A 16,601-nucleotide genomic window follows, 5' to 3' on the forward strand; every position below is an offset into this window, starting at 1 on the left:
CTAACGGTTGTAGTTATCTCACATCCTAAAGCAATTTAGATCAGTTGATGGTGATCGCAATAATTTGGAAACTTACTGTGTGCTTGCTTGCAGTTCGATAAGACAGGCAACCTCCTTACAGAGGAACCTGCAACAATTGTGACATGAGAATGATTGATGCATAGGGCGTATTCATGAGGGCAGAAACACAAAACTGATAACAGTGCAGAAAAAAATCTGAAATGGCAAAGGATAAGACTTGTATTATATGATTCGCATAAAACCTGAAACGATTCGTTAAAGCATGTGTACGATTCGTAAAATATGCATAAACCTTTCTTGTAAGTGTGTGTTGCTTGTGGTTATATGCATAAATCGTACTTTTTCAATGTGGGATGCAATGTAGTATTCAGTCACCCATGTTGTGTGGGCTCAGCTTATCAATCTGTTGCTTGACATTGGATTGAAGTTGGGTTATTTACTGGGTTGTCGGGCTTTTAGAAAGATTGTTAGGTGTTGTATGACTTTAAGGGTGCAGGAAATAAGCATAAGCACTGATCATGACTGGGAGATTACTTTGTTTCATCGCAGCACAGTTCCCTGCAGTCTGTAATTATTATGAGTATGCAAAAAGGGATTTTTGAGACCAAATCTAATCAAATATTGATGAATAGCTTTCTAGTACTTTTTGACTAATGAACAGTCATTATCACAATTAATATAAAACAGTGTTCACATCCTAGTATTCTTCCTGTTGGCAAGCTACTATCATTACATAGTTCGTTATGAAGGTTTAGGTCTCATGTTTTACCATATTTGTATGATTCTACCGTGCCACCGATTGTAATGTGCAGTTATATTAGCACCCAAATATATTTTAAAAAATAACTTGGTGCCGATTCTACCACACACATCAAGTAACGAAACCTGGGTCAATGCGCGCTGTATTGAAACAATATTATGGAACATACAAAGGCACACACACACACACACACACACACACACACACACACACACACACACACACACACACACACACACACACACACACACACACACACACACACACACACACACACACACACACACACACACACACACACACACACACACACACACACACACACACACACACACACACACACACACACACACACACACACACACACACACACACACACACACACACACACACACACACACACACACACACACACACACACACACACACACACACACACACACACACACACACACACACACACACACACACACACACACACACACACACACACACACACACACACACACACACACACACACACACACACACACACACACACACACACACACACACACACACACACACACACACACACACACACACACACACACACACACACACACACACACACACACACACACACACACACACACACACACACACACACACACACACACACACACACACACACACACACACACACACACACACACACACACACACACACACACACACACACACACACACACACACACACACACACACACACACACACACACACACACACACACACACACACACACACACACACACACACACACACACACACACACACACACACACACACACACACAGACAGACAGACAGACAGACAGACAGACAGACAGACAGACAGACAGACAGACAGACAGACAGACAGAGTTGAATCTTAGCAGCTAGTCACTATTGGATTCCAAGGACACCTCCTTTTGGCTATTTACCAACCACAGAAAATCATCTTCAGTTCCATTTAATGCATTAGAAATGCCACACTTCTTGAAGGCTTGCGGAACCACCATCTGTGGGAGGACATTCCACGCGCCATGGACCCGCTTTGCAATGTCTCCAAGTGTCACTTTCTTCAAATAACCCATTCGATGGCAGTATGGCTAGCTATCTTGCATTGAGTTTTTTAGTGAGAATCTGTTTCGTTTTTTATTGCAAATAGACTTAGTTACATTTGTAATGCGCACGCAAATTTGAATGCACCTTTTATTCAAAGAAAGGTACATGTTACAATCATGCAAATACGATATGTCTATACTATGCCTGCTGGGGTGAAAGTATATCATACTTTTGCTCTAATTCTATGTTTAATTAGGTGCAGTTGATGCTTTGCAATAATCAAAAGGAGTTAGAAAAATATTTGCATTTACAAATAGTGACTACAGTGGGGCCCCATTGATGTGTTCCTCACTGTTGCGTTTTCCAAGCTGTTATGTTGTGTTTTCGTGTTCCCGCCCTAAATCCCATTGACTCCTATGTATTATGTTCCCATTTGATACAGCAGCATTCTGTAATATTCCCTCATTTTAAGTTTCATTTGAACATAGCCGTCACGTAAATATAACGGTGCAGGAAGAAATTGTCTCTCGCATGTTGTAACAGGCAACCAATACAATGCAACAAGCTACCAATTTATTGCAACAAGCGATCGAAATTTGCAATAAACGAAGAAAGTTGCACAAGCCAGGTACTGTACAAACATTGGGAGAAAGAATGCACAGATCAGTTGGCGAAGCATCTGAAAAAACGTGGGCGTCGATTAAAACCGACTGGTTTCCAAGGGAGGGACAGGGTGGCGTGAGGTGGGGAGGGCTACGCTCATCTGGGGCATCAGCTGCTGAGGTCAGTTCGTGGTACCAGCTTGTGTGACAGGGATCACTGCTCCTGCAAGGGGCAATGGTGAGTGGCTATGAGTTGTGGGAGCAGATGTGGGAGATACGGGGTTCTCCTCCGTACTCTTGGGACAAAGGAACGACAACACAGTAGTGCAAACAATCACAAGGGCATTTATTGCACCTTTCATAAATCAATGCCTGCTAGCCGAGTTGCTATCCACAAAACATGTCGATGGGCGCACGACAAATCTAGAAGTCCGACTCACCGCGACCGGAAGCGGGCGAATATGTTCGCCCCATGCTGGATCCCAACGCCTGGTCCTTCGCGTGTATGGTCACGCGAATCGTGGCGCGTTCGAAGGCGGCCACGCGAGGCGGTCTCGCAGAAGCATGGGTTGGCGCGCGGGACGTCCTCACTGTTACCCGACCCGCCGGGAAAAAGTCCAAGCGCCTTTCTTTCCCGCGCCTAAGTAACCCTGCCGCAGCGCAACACTAGCGGCATCTCTCGCACTGCGCTTCAACCACTCCAACCGCCGCGGGCGCCAGGCCACACGGCGGGCGAAGCCGCCCTGCAGGAGACGAGCTATGCGGGAAAACTAGATCTCAGGGGAGGCGTGAGAGTCACGCATCCCCACAGAGTAAGGCTCAATGGGACGCTTATTTGGGTGTTGTCGCCGCTGGCACTGGTGGCACGATTTCCCCACGACGAAGGGCCTCTCTCAATGTTGGTGAAACGAAACCGTGAGAAGAAAAGCAAAGTGCCATGCAAGACGAGCTGTGCAGCGACGATGGCTACAATATGGCACCATAGTAGCCTGTGTCATCTGTATGGAAACAAAGCACACTACTCACAGCATTCTCTTCCTAATATAAACCGTGTACCTATGTATATTTATAATACAAAATATTGACACATGAAATGAAAACATGTATAGAGCTGCACTCAAATTTCGCATTAGGGAGTATCGTAATCATCAGTTAACTTTTTTACACGGTTTCTTTAAAAACGTATCAACAGGGTCCTGCTGTGTTTGATTCGAAGACCGAACCAAAGAGGACGCTATTCGATTCGTTATTTGAAAGTTTTGAATATTTGCACACCCCTAGTAATTCTGCTCTTGTTGTGTGCTACTTCCTGTCTTCACCTACATTGTACATTGTTCAAAATAAGTCATCAGATGTTTGTCGAGACTCATGTCATTTTCTATTGTTCTGGTTGAGTCTTGGTGCTATTTCCCCCATCCACAAAAAAAGAAAGGAAACAATTAGCGGTCATAGAAGTGCCACTTTGTTGAAAATGGAGAAATTTAGCTTGTCCGTAAACTAGAGGTGTTCAAATAGTGAAGCTGTGGTAGCTCAGTTGCCAATGCACTTTGCTACTGAATAGGAGGGCGCGAGTTCTTTCCCTGCCGTGGTGGCTGCATTCCAATGGGGGCGCAATGCAAAAACGGATCAAAATTAATCTGGAGACTCCTACTTCAGCAGGCCTAATAATCAGATCATAGTTTTTGTACATAAACCCCTGAATTGAATTATATATTTTGAATAGTGCAATTTTTTAATTGAATTCAGATAATCAAGAAAAAGTTCAAAATATTGAATACTTTTAAATACAGTAGAACCTCGTTATAGCAAAGTTGCATCCGACAGGAAGATACCTTCGTTATATCTGACATTCGTTATAAACAATATTTGTTACATGCTTATATCGATGGGAAATATTTCATATTTACTTTCTTATATCCAATAATGTGTTATATCCATGTTTGTTGCATAGCAGTTTGACTGTACCATTTTCTCAATTCTAAACAGAGCAAAATAAAAAGGTTTTGTAATGCCTTTTTGGCAGCAAGCATATTTCTAGGGTGTGCAAATATTTGAAAATTTCGTATATTATTGAATATTATATTTTTAATATTCGTATTCGACTTGAAAACTGGGTATTCGAATATATTGCTGGCTGTGTAAAAGCAAACATGGTTCTTAGCTTTTATTTCTATCTAATCTAAGATAGTGTTTCTGATTTTGTGCCAAATTTTGTGATAATTTCATGCTGCTGGCAAAATTTCACCTGTATAACACGCTTGGCCACTGGATGCATAAGCATTGCAGGAAAGCGCCAGCCTCTCAGCAGCAAGGGGCATGGGCTTGCGAACAGCGAGGGTGCACCCTTTTGCAGGTTCCACACCTGGTCTTGAGCGTATTGATTGATAGAAAATGTGATGAGTGATGACTGGTCAAATGCATGAGTTTACAGGAAATTGATGCGGTATAATAAGGCACAGGTTGACAAAAACAGACAACTAGCAGAAATTGCTCAATTTTCCAAAGCTAACATGAGCCAAATACACAATCTTTTAGTATAACGGCTTAATAGTTTATTTTTTTTTTACCAATGACAATGTAATTGCAATGTTCCAACATGTTAAAATATACCAACTTGCCAATAAACGCATGTTCATATCATTTTTTTATATTTGATTCAATATTCAATGCTAAGTATTCCTATTCGATTAGCATTTATCCAAAATTTTGATATTTGCATGTCCATACATATTTCATCATTTTATACATGACACTGTGCTCAAATGGGCATCAGGTCAGTTGAGCACATTGTAAATGAGAAACAACAAAAAGGTGATCATACAGGTGGGAGATGGCTGCAGTTATTCATATTTAATCTCACTTTGGTTTTCTCAGCACTGACTTTGTGCATTGCATGCCCTTTGTTCCTTCAGGTGCCAGCATCCTGTTTGGAATGTGCACAGAAACTCGCACTCGCCGCATCTGCCGAGGAAATGTCTGCAGCTGTGGAAGCTGAGGAGCAGTGCAACAACAGTGCAAAAAAGTAATTGCCACAGAAGTTCAGTGCATTAAGAGGAGAGATGGGGAGAGGGGGTATGCCAGCCCTCTGCTGAGTGTTCGAACTGGTCTATTTCTCATAACCATACGTGGTTTGCAGTGTCTAATATTTTCCAATTGAAATCTGTATTGTAGCTCTGTGCATGAAGAACATCGTGTTTTCCTTTAATTTTTCTGACCAGATTGTAATGAATTTTTTCATAGATGTAAATTGAAACCATCTGGATGGCCCTGCATTTGGGGGATGTAACCTGCAGCTAATTGCGTTTCAAGAGGTAAATTCAATGTGGCTAACAGACAGAGGGAGGAAAGGAACACATTGACATATCACTCGTGTCAACATGGGCCTTTCATTTTCGTTGGCGTGCAGAATTCTCAATAACCCTTACCAATTGGCTCTGTATACCCTACTTCTAATGGTGCTTCTCCAGTTAGTTAGAACTGTTGCAGGTAATATAACTAGGTTAAATATACCTGTGATATTCTGCGTCCAAACTTACATTTATTATTAATCAGCTTCTTTATAAGGCCATTAACAAATTAGCACTTAAACATGATTAAGGTTTTTCAGACCAGTTATCTTTGAAGGCCTAGCCCATTAGTGCCCAGTGTACTTTTGAAAGTAAAGCACCATTTTCATTTGTAAATAGTTAAAGAAGAAACATACCGTTTTCTTTAATACGCCATTTTGCTAAGAAAGGTCTAGCCAAGATGACCACATTGCTGTCTTTTGTCAGCTGCATGATGTCTTTAATCTATTCATGTCCAAACTTGGAGAAGTGCTGAACGTAGCAGGCATTCCTGTGGGCACACCGTGCTTATTTTTTGTCATGCTCAGTATTGGCTTCTCAAGCTGATTTTTGTATGTAAGATTTAGAAGAGAATGTCATAAATGATGAATACATGACATTCCATATATGTAACAATGGATCTTTATAGCATCGCAAGAAAATGAATGTAGGTGGACTTTATAAACTACGCTGTACTTATGTGTATGTGAGCAGTGTTTACTTGTTCTCGGAGCACATACAATGTATTTTTACCTGTTTTTAGGCAAAATATGTTTTGCTGGTTAAAAAATCTTCAGAGACAGTTGCAAGTATAAGAGATAATAAAGATCACATCAACAAGGTTACTATTCCTCCTGGCCCCTTTCTTGCCTCCAACAATGTCATGTCTTCACAGTCGATGAAGTAGCAAACAATGTAGCTGAAAATTTAGATAGATAAAAAATAATTTAAGATATTTTCTGAACATTTTATATAAAAACAGATTATTTGGGCATAATTTTATTAAAATTGCAAAATAGGTGCGAGGAAACAGAAAAGGACAAGGTTGATGCATATTCCTCTGCGAAGTGAGATGAGCTATGCAACAAAAATAGGGTAACTAGCATTCGGGAATCAGAGGTGGCCCCCATCTCATATTAGGTCAGATAATGTTAACAAAATAGTTGCCTAGCAAATCGTACAATAGGATTATAGTGTAAGAAATCGGCTTTCTTCGCAGTTGTTGCCGTTATGTTTAATGTTTCAACCGCCATAGAACCAAATGCTGAATACTTTAGTCTGGTACATCGTAAAATGTCATATCAGTGTCACTTCTTATATCAGCACTGCACGCATCTTGTAAAGCAGCACCAAAGCCCTTCCCCGGTACCTGCCGAAGTCATATGTGACACACTTGGGTAGTAAAAACACCTCCCTATAAAACAATAAGTGCTGCTAAAGTGCTAATTTTTCCATCGGGAAGCTAAGTAGGCCTGTATAAAGCCTAATTTTACTATTCAATGTAAGCTTTTTCGTTTTAGGACGTTCCAAAATATAGCATACCTCTGAGGACATGCATCAGATTTGGCTCCCATAAAGGCCCGGCATACTTAATAAAGTACACCATCATAGCATTTGAAATAATAAAGCACTTTCACAGCACATTTGTAGTATGAAAAGACCATTGAATGCCAAAAACCAATAACATCTGGCTGGTAGACTTTTGTTGGGCTTCATTGGTTAAACATGTACCCTTAGACTGACTGACTTGTTTAAATATTGTTATGTTTGTTAAACTGTTAATTATTTGCTAATTCCACAGGGAGTATGAAAACCTCGTCTGCAAGCTGGTTACTCAGGTGGAGAGTGGTAGTCTGTGAGTATCCACTCATGCTTTTTTGAGATTTGCTTACTAGGAGATTTAACATAGCGGAGACACACTAACATCGACCTATGCTGGAATGTCTGACATGGCAACAGTAGTGCTGCTAGTGACATCTTGTGACACTTGTTAATTATAGTAACAACAAAGTGAAGCCAAGGAAAGCACAGACAATGGTAGCATTTCGTGAAGTTGTGCTGTGGTAAATTTTCAGTGTTATTTTGCCTTCTGACCATTGAGTGAAAAGGCTGTCGTAAACAATTTATTTACATTTTGTTGGCAAATTTGTGAAGCTTCGAATGAAGGAATGATCACCTCAATTTGTAGGGATAAAAGTGTGCCAAAGGTGCTACACCTCGGCACACCGCACCTGCCCATCAACCGTGGTCCTGTACAAGCTCGAGGAAACGATGAACGACGACCACGTGTAGACTTGGAAAGCATTTGTTATGCTTGCAACTAACGCTTCGAGCTGACCAGCTAACTATAATTTACACCACTGGGGGTTCCCTCAAAAAGTATAATACACTAGGTACAGAGAGGCTTCCGGCTTCCCAGCTAGAGGCACAGCCCATGGCAGAAACATGGTTAACTAACCACGTGCTGAAAAACAGGAGCGGCGGCGGAGCCTTCTACACTCACCACTTGCTGGGTACCAAAGATAGTCTGGCAATGTCAGAGGAATTTCATGTGAAATGCTCAGTGGCGCTTGCAATTCCCATGCACCGCCCATGATGGGAAGGTTTCCCCTCCTCTCCCCAAACCTACAGGAGCTTGCGCCTGGAGTGCGTCATGGGACATGAGGACTCCCAGAAGCTTTATTTCACGAGATTGTAAACTAGCGGGACAAACTTCCTTTGTCAAACTTCCCTTTTGATGGTCAATTTAGTGTGGTTTTCACAAAACTGTGCAAGAACCATCAGCTGCATTAAGCAGCAGAAATAAATATAACTGAAAGGCTTAAGGCAGCATAGTAGAGAGCAAATGTAGCATTTTAAGCAATACTTGCCATGGTAGCATAGGGGCAACTTGCCATGATGGTAGATTCCAGCCACAGTGGCTGCGTTTCGATGAGGGCGAAATGCAAGAACACTCGTGTACTGTGCATTTAGTGCATATAAACAAACCCCAGGTGGTCAAAAAATTAATCCGGGTCCCTCACTATTGCATGCCTCATAGTCATATTGTGGTTTTGGCATGTAAGAACCAGAATTTAGTTTGTAATTCTAAGCAATCATGCAGCGCTATTTCAAAATTGCCTCAATGAACAGTGAGAACATACTGCTTTGTTTTGTCTTTTCTAGTGTATATAACTACCTATGCATTGTTTCTCTTTTATTTACAACAATTTATGTATGTACATTTCTTTCAGCTGGTACGTGAGTAAGGAACTCGAGCCACAATGGCTAGCAATGGCTTTATTATAACAACTGCATACGAGTAACGATTTTCAATTGGAGCTGTTGCCTTATACTTTTATACAGTGTACGCTCGTTACAACGGGCTGTGGTAATCCAGCGAAAGATGTCCGTTACATCCCAAGTGCGTTCTATCCAAAATTAGGGTCGCGGTATGTTATGAAATGGCGGAACTTCACAATCGTAAAAATGATAAAAACATCAAAATTAAAGTAAACAACTACCGTATTTTCTGGTCTATAAGTCGCACCTTTGTAAAAGTGTATAAGATGCACCTGTTATGTATGCACCGGTGTATAAGATGCACCTGTTCATTCAGTAAGAAATTTAAAAAAGATAGAGTGATGCTTCACTTGGTGAACCCATGTCACACACGAGCATATCGGTGCCATTCCTATAGAATTGCAATAGCAATGATATGGACATTCCGGGTGCATTTCTGCCATCGTGGTCGCCATGATGTTCCATATAAAGTCCAAGGGTGATAACATAGTCTCCGCACACCATATGCTGTAAGCGCATTGTATTTGTATTATGTAGACAAAATTTTCCCCTGAAATTTGTCTGTTGTAGCTGATAGGTTATAGCTGGGTTTGTTAAAAGCAAAATTGGTTGCATTGATAATAAGGGCAAACCAAAACTAAGTGAGAAGAACAATCTGTTATATAGAAAAGTATGTTTTATATGAATCCGTTGTCATTGACGTGGACTGTACGTACAGTTCAGAAAGAACATATATATACACTTAAAAAAAAGCCTGTTTACATGCTAACTTCTTGGCCGTCACACTTTTGTTAGAGTTTATCGGCAAAAACAAGTTCGCACTTTTGCATTAATGCAAGCAGTAGTGCTTGTAAATGTCAGTAAGTACTAGTAGCACTGCTATTAGCACTGCAACTGGTACTCTAGCACTGCCATTTGTAGTAATAGTACTTGTAGTTCCAGCAGTGGTACTGTAGCACTGCTGTTGCAATAACACCACTACTGGTATGAGTAGTGCTGCTAGTACTAGCACTGCTTAGGCTTCTAGTACTAATACCACTACTAGTATTCCTAGTACTAGCATTGGTACTACAAGCACTGGTGGTAATAGTTGTAGGGCCTAATACGCATGATGGGGATTGTGCAATGACAGTGTTACATGCGCAGCCACTGGCGCCACTATCACATGGCCCTGGTGATGGTTAAGCTGCTCATCAGGAACGACGTCCCCCTTCCCGGGCCCGCTGTTCACATGCTGGTCAATCACCTGGTGCATGACACGCTCAACGTGCGCAAGGTTGGCATAAGCTTTACAACAGACGGTTTTTTTTTGTTTTGCCCACTCTGGAAGTTGCACGGTAGCAGTAGCTTCAGAAACTGGGGTTATTGTGAAGGACAACCTCCTGATAAATTTTTATTTTGCATCAATACTCCTGATGTTATACCTAACCGCAACAGTGTTCTGTTCTGTTTAGCTCTAGTTGTGCACCACCCAGAGGTGTTCTGCATATGTACAGGGTCAACCATTTTTAAAGGAAGCACCTGATTAATATTCAAGTTCTCATGGCATATTAAGTTTGTCAAAAAATCCAGCAGACTAGTAGTACACATTGTCTCACATGTTAGTGCAGGTTGTTCAAAATTTTAGCTTCAGTGCAACACAGATTTAGACGACAATAACACAAGTGTGCTACTTTTAACTATTGGAAGTTGCACACTTGCAGCTGAGTTGAACACTGTGTTATTTTTGTTGTCTATGCTGCGCTGAAGCTAACATATTGAGTGGCGCAGCAGAATTATTCTTCATTAAGGTGATTTAAAATGTCGGTCACAGGTGATCAATTTGAATAGGCATGGTAACAAAAGAGTTAATAGGTATCAGCATTAAGTGTTGTGTGATGCTCATTTGCCCTATGAAGTAGACGAAATGCTGAATTTTATACTGACTCAGATACTGATGAAACACTTGCCCTTAAAAAACATAGATGATCCTGTGCATGTGGATAGTGTAAAAGTCTCTGCCATGCTTACATTAGCAGACAGAGTGTCTACCATAGCAGACAGTTTCTCTGCTATATGCCTATACGTAGTGCATTGTGCTTGTTACATGCCTTGCTTCATTCTTTTTAATTTCTGGCTACAATATATTCATGTCTTTTCACTAATCCACATAGTGTAAAATCTTGTGCCGCCCATGTTGTCAGAGCATAGACAAAGTGTGGCCTCTTTCATAATGTCTCTGACGCGCCTGAAAGCACTCATTGTTTAATGTAATTCCTGAAGATAGTGGCACTTGTTCCTTACAAGGGACTTGCCATGAATTAAACAGCATCAATGAAACCTAGTGTCCAGAATCGGGAAAAGGAAAAGCAAGAACTCAAATGCTACAAAATTTAAAGAAAGGAGACCTGGTATTGTGTAGGGGTAGGTACCACTATCAAAGTATGTGAACAACAGATCAGTGACATTATTAAATCAACGTCCCTGATCTGTAATAAAGGCGACTGCTGGGCACTTTGGTTAGGATTAATTTTCCAGATCAAAAGGAATTAAAGTGCAAGAGAGAATAAAATCCTTTAAGTATCAAATAAGTCCTTGCTTCTAAACCCAGAAAAACATTCAACAGCGGAATGGGTGCTGCTGCGACAGGATGCGAGGAAGGGGGTTGTCTCGTAGATGGTATAACAGGAACTGACAGATCTAGGTTAAGTCATTTCACGCAGCATTTACAAAAGTCTTTATTCCAAAAGGAGCTCTCCTGAGTCCTACTTTTTCTTGGCTCAAACTACGCACAGGTGGCCATCCTGGGAGTGGGCACAGTGCTAAAGCAACTCAAGAAGAAGCACGTCAAGCAGGAGTTGGCCGAAATTGACCAGGAGTCGATCGAACTAAGCCCAACATTAGCCACCCTGGTGGAGCGGGTTGGGGGCAAGCGACCCGCCAACCTTTGGCTTCAGTACAACAGCGCCCTACGGCCAGACACTCAGGAGCAGTGGCAGAAGCACCACTTTGTGCACAAGACTCACATTGGATTCTACCGGCTGCCACAGCCTTTCCTTGTCTACGCGCCTGAGGAGCAGCAGCCCTCACTGGATTGCACCATCGAGGAAATGATGCCGGTGAGTGCTGCCCTGGATGTCATCCGTTTAACCCTTTCTTTACCACTGACAAGTATATATTTATCACTGAAATTTGTTTGAACATAGCCAATGACGAATATAGCTGTCATACCTCGCAATGTGAACCAATAGCAAGTATTTTCATCATCTTGCTTCCTTAATTGTGGACAACTTTTCTTCGCTGTAAAGCAAAATATATAGAGAAGAGCTTCTGCACATGTATTCGTTTGCAATGTAGTCCTGGCGAGTTTGGCATTGGTTTCTGCAACCTTGCATAGCTTCTTTTTTACTTTAGTAAAAGCAGACATGGGTAACTCTGCGTGAATTTTTGAAGCTAATCAATGTTTAAGGACATCCAATATGTATTGATTTCTGAACAGTGAGCAACGCTGCCTGTGTCAAAGCACAAAAGCCAGCTGTATGACCTTGGTGTTGATTAGAATGTACAACCGGCGTTGGTAGAGCCAGTGTAGCATAAAAGTCAGCTTGTTCACTCGTTTGTACAAGCCAATGGTGATTTCTGGATGGTTTCACCTGGTTCTTGGTTGGTTTCACCAGCTGTTGCTATAGCTCAGCTGATAAAGCATTGCATGCGCCACGTGGAGGTTGGGGATCAGGCTCCCACAAACAGAAAACTTGTATTTTACTCCACTTTGATTTTTCATTTCCTTTTTAAGAATATGAAGCTTATCACAGGTTAAAGCCTCATTCAGAATTTATTCTGCACTTCAATTAAAAATAGTTAATTTTCTCAGTTCTTTCCTTGACTGTATTGTCTAGTGGCTCCTTATAATTGTCTATAAAAAAAAACGAACCCCTTGTGATTCTTATTCTTGTCACTCACGCCAAAAAGACACATGAACAGAAAGAAACAAAGTACGCTATACCTTTTACTCCATCACTTCTTATCCCATCAGTTGTGAATTGTCATCAGTGCATGAATTCATTTCTATTTGTGCGTCGCCGCACTAGTTCAGCTGGGACTGCTGCCCGTCTCATTGTCTATATTTATACCTTTACTGTATTCGCCATTTTAGTGATAAGTATGTGTATTTTACCTGTTATGCCATTTCAAACGTTGTGGTCATGCAACTAGGTTACATTTCATAAGCAATCACTTACAGATGCTACTATGTGTTCCAATTCTTATTTTTTCTAATAGTCTGAAGCGGACATCTTTAAAGCCTTCACTTCAGAAACATTTGTGGAGCAACTCTCCAAGTACCTGTCATTGGAAGAACGGAAGGGCCACGATCGATTTGATGCCAAGAGGTTCTACATGTTCAAGGTGAGTCATCTGTCTAGTGCCATAGACAAGCACCAGCCATGGCAGTGTAACTCAGTTGCAGTGTATGAAGCAAAATAGAAATTAAGTTGAGGCCCTTCATAAGAAATACCAGTTAGAAAAAATTTCAAGCACGACGAAGTTCTGTCTATTTCTCGGTAGTGCCTCATACAACTTAGTGCATCAAAATTACAACCACAACAAAGTTCATGACAAGCACATCTTCACCTCAGCAAAGGCGTCATAGAACAAGCCTCGACACCACCACCTTCAAAAAAAGAAAAATGCACTCAAAAGCTATTCTTCTAACTCTTGATGGTAAGAAACTGGTGATTATCAAATTAAATTCAAGCATCTACTCTTTCCAGTGCCCTTCAGAAATAGTGCTGCCAATGGCCATGTAACAGCAGCTCATTGTCACAGCCAGCATCATTGCCTTTGTCATCACAGGATGGCAAGAGAAAGAATTTTGATGTAGTTTACAATGACATTCTGCCACTTTCGTTGCGAAAACTGATACAATAGTATGTTATTTTATCTGTTAAGCTAGCAGCAACAATAATGTGTCACATGTTTCTGGAAAGTCGTCTTTGAGTTGATAATTAGAAGGCGCTGGTTGAGCCAAGTTAAGCATCAAGTCCCGTGATTGTCAAGACTGACTCCCATCTAGTTGTTCGCAAAGAAACGAGTGGTAATGAAATCATCAAGCGGGTTTGTGACAATTTTAATGCGAAAGCATTATATGTCTCATTATATGTCCACCCTCCTGTGAACTGTATTATTTTATCTGGGCAGGTTGCACCGGTTTCCTTTATTGGGGTTCTAGTTACACTAATATGTTTACTTTGTATTATCCACTTTGTATGCTTGTGTGCCGGGCGGCTTCATTCGTGCCACAAAACTGTGCAATTGTATAAAAATATTATTACATCTGCATGGTCCTTCGTGACTGGAGTATACTGTAAATAAATAAATAAATACATAAATAAATAAATCGGGTGTGATGAAGTGATGGTACCAAAAATGGCTGACGGCGCAAAGAGTAAAAACACATCAAGAAATGCTCGAATTGACGTTGAATTTCTCAGGGAGGTTCCTGTAAACAAAGTAAATTAATGCCATTGAAAAGAACATTTGGTAAATTTTGGTCTAGGTGGGAATCAAACCTGGGCCTACGGGGTCCGAGACAGGCGCACTTCCTCTGACACTAAGGCGGCTCCACGGTTCTGGTTGACTAAAGCTGTGCCTAGTGCATGCGTCATTGCATGCATCATGTCGCAGCCATCTGGTTAAGTAAACATGTGTCCTATTGCGTGCTTCATTGGGCATGTGACGGCGCAGCCAATGGGGAGGAGGTGACGTCATCAGCGTTGTGTATGACCTCAGTAGTAATGCAGAAGATAGTAAATGGTATAACAACATTAATTAGTAGTGATTATGGGTAAATAATATGAATTAAATTTAATTAAGGTGAATCAGTGAAGTAAAGTGAATTAAAGTTAAAACAAATTAGAGTAAGGTTACATAAGGTGGAGTAAAGTGAATGAAGGTGAATTAAAGTGGAATAAGGTGGATTAAAGTGGATTAAGGTGGTTTAAGGTAAAGTTGTGAAGTTAGTATGGTGACTTAAAGGGACACTAAAGGCAAATACTAAGTCGACGTGAACTGTTTAAATATTATTCCAGAAACCTCGCAACGCTTGTTTCATGCCAAAAAAAGACTTAGTTTACGAGAAAATTGCTTCTGAAGAGTCTGAATACCTTTTTTGAAATTCAAATCTCCCGCCACCCAACAGGGGGTGTGGTGACGTTGCATACGCCATCACCACCCTTTGCTGCCGTCTGTGAGTAAAATGGCGGCCGATAGACGGCGGTGCCGTGCCAAGACAGAGCGGTGAATTCGCTGCTGCAGCTGCTTTTTGGTCAAGTGGCGTAGACCATTTGGTAATCCCATGGCATCACATGGAATTTGAATTCACTGCTACTTCCAGTTTGTGGGAGTTTCGCGAGCCAGCAAACCAGCGCAATGCTACACGATAACGAAACTTGTGAAATGCGAAAGCATGGGCGGTACGGAGTCGAGCAAAACGAAACCCTTTGACTGCCGGCGTCGTTGTCAAGGGTAATTTCAATCAGTTCCTTTTTCTAGAAATGAAATAGAACTGGACAAGTAGCCTTTTATTTCATCTTATAATACAATACAAGGATGTTTTTTGCAACAAGTGGTTTGGTACTAACGAAAGAATTTATCTGAGGAGTGCTTTCATCATCGGGCAAGTACTTGAATGTCATGTGGGAGTCTCTAATCATGTGCTGAATTTACCTCAATTTCTTTATTATTAAGGCTCTGTGTGCGATAATCGCGATGTTTACCTTAGAGAGTCTTGAGCACTAACCTATGACTTTAGCTTGACATAATATTTACCTTTAGTGTCCCTTTAAGGGTGAAGTGAAGTGTATTAAGGTGATTTTATTGTGAAAGCATTCAAATTGCTTAAGGATATTTTTTTTTTTTTTTTGAACTGTGAAGATGCTGCCACAGAATATGCGTGCACTATGGCAGCATTTCGTGTAATGGATACCTTTGACACATTTTGAAATTTTGTTGTAGCGTTTGCCAGTAATGCCATGATGGCTCACTTTGCCTAAAGTGCGCACAAACTATGGTAAGTTCACTACCACATTTGCGGGAATAAAACTATGGAATTCTATTTCACATAGCATTAAATCATCCCCCACAGAGCATATATTCAAGAATCAGGTTAAGAAATACTTTATGCAGCAACTCTCTTTATCCTAACCACTGACTTTTGTGAATGTAATCATAATTGACTTAGCTATTATACTACATGTTATGTTACTCATATTTTTATTCTATTGTACATTTGCATTGCTTGTTCACTACAGAAGTCTTCTTCGCAATTTTTTGTCTTACTAAACAGTTTTGAATTCTTTTTTCGCGCTGTTTTTTATTTAGTCTGTAATGCCACCGTAACCAATGCTTGACTTGTATTGTCTTTTTTTTAATTATTTTTTCATGTATGGGAGTCCCCCTGACAGTTTGTAACTTTGGGACTCCCTGTGTAGTGCTCATTTTGCATACAATTCTTGTAAATGTCACATCGTTGATGAATAAACTTGA

General features: G+C 40.9%; 1 protein-coding gene across 1 annotated transcript in view; it reads left to right on the forward strand.

Annotated features, from left to right (window-relative positions):
• The window catches only part of LOC142588482 (proteasome activator complex subunit 4A-like), a 122,921-nt gene that overhangs the window by 63,965 nt on the left and 42,355 nt on the right, over nucleotides 1–16,601 (forward strand). Inside the window, exons 26-30 of the mRNA XM_075700264.1 lie at nucleotides 5,382–5,491; nucleotides 7,597–7,650; nucleotides 10,224–10,353; nucleotides 11,852–12,175; nucleotides 13,338–13,463. Of these exons, the coding sequence (XP_075556379.1) occupies nucleotides 5,382–5,491; nucleotides 7,597–7,650; nucleotides 10,224–10,353; nucleotides 11,852–12,175; nucleotides 13,338–13,463 (744 nt within the window). The remainder of the gene's footprint in view (nucleotides 1–5,381; nucleotides 5,492–7,596; nucleotides 7,651–10,223; nucleotides 10,354–11,851; nucleotides 12,176–13,337; nucleotides 13,464–16,601) is intronic.

This window comes from Dermacentor variabilis, chromosome 7, assembly GCF_050947875.1.
Source record: "Dermacentor variabilis isolate Ectoservices chromosome 7, ASM5094787v1, whole genome shotgun sequence".
NCBI lineage: Eukaryota > Metazoa > Arthropoda > Arachnida > Ixodida > Ixodidae > Dermacentor > Dermacentor variabilis.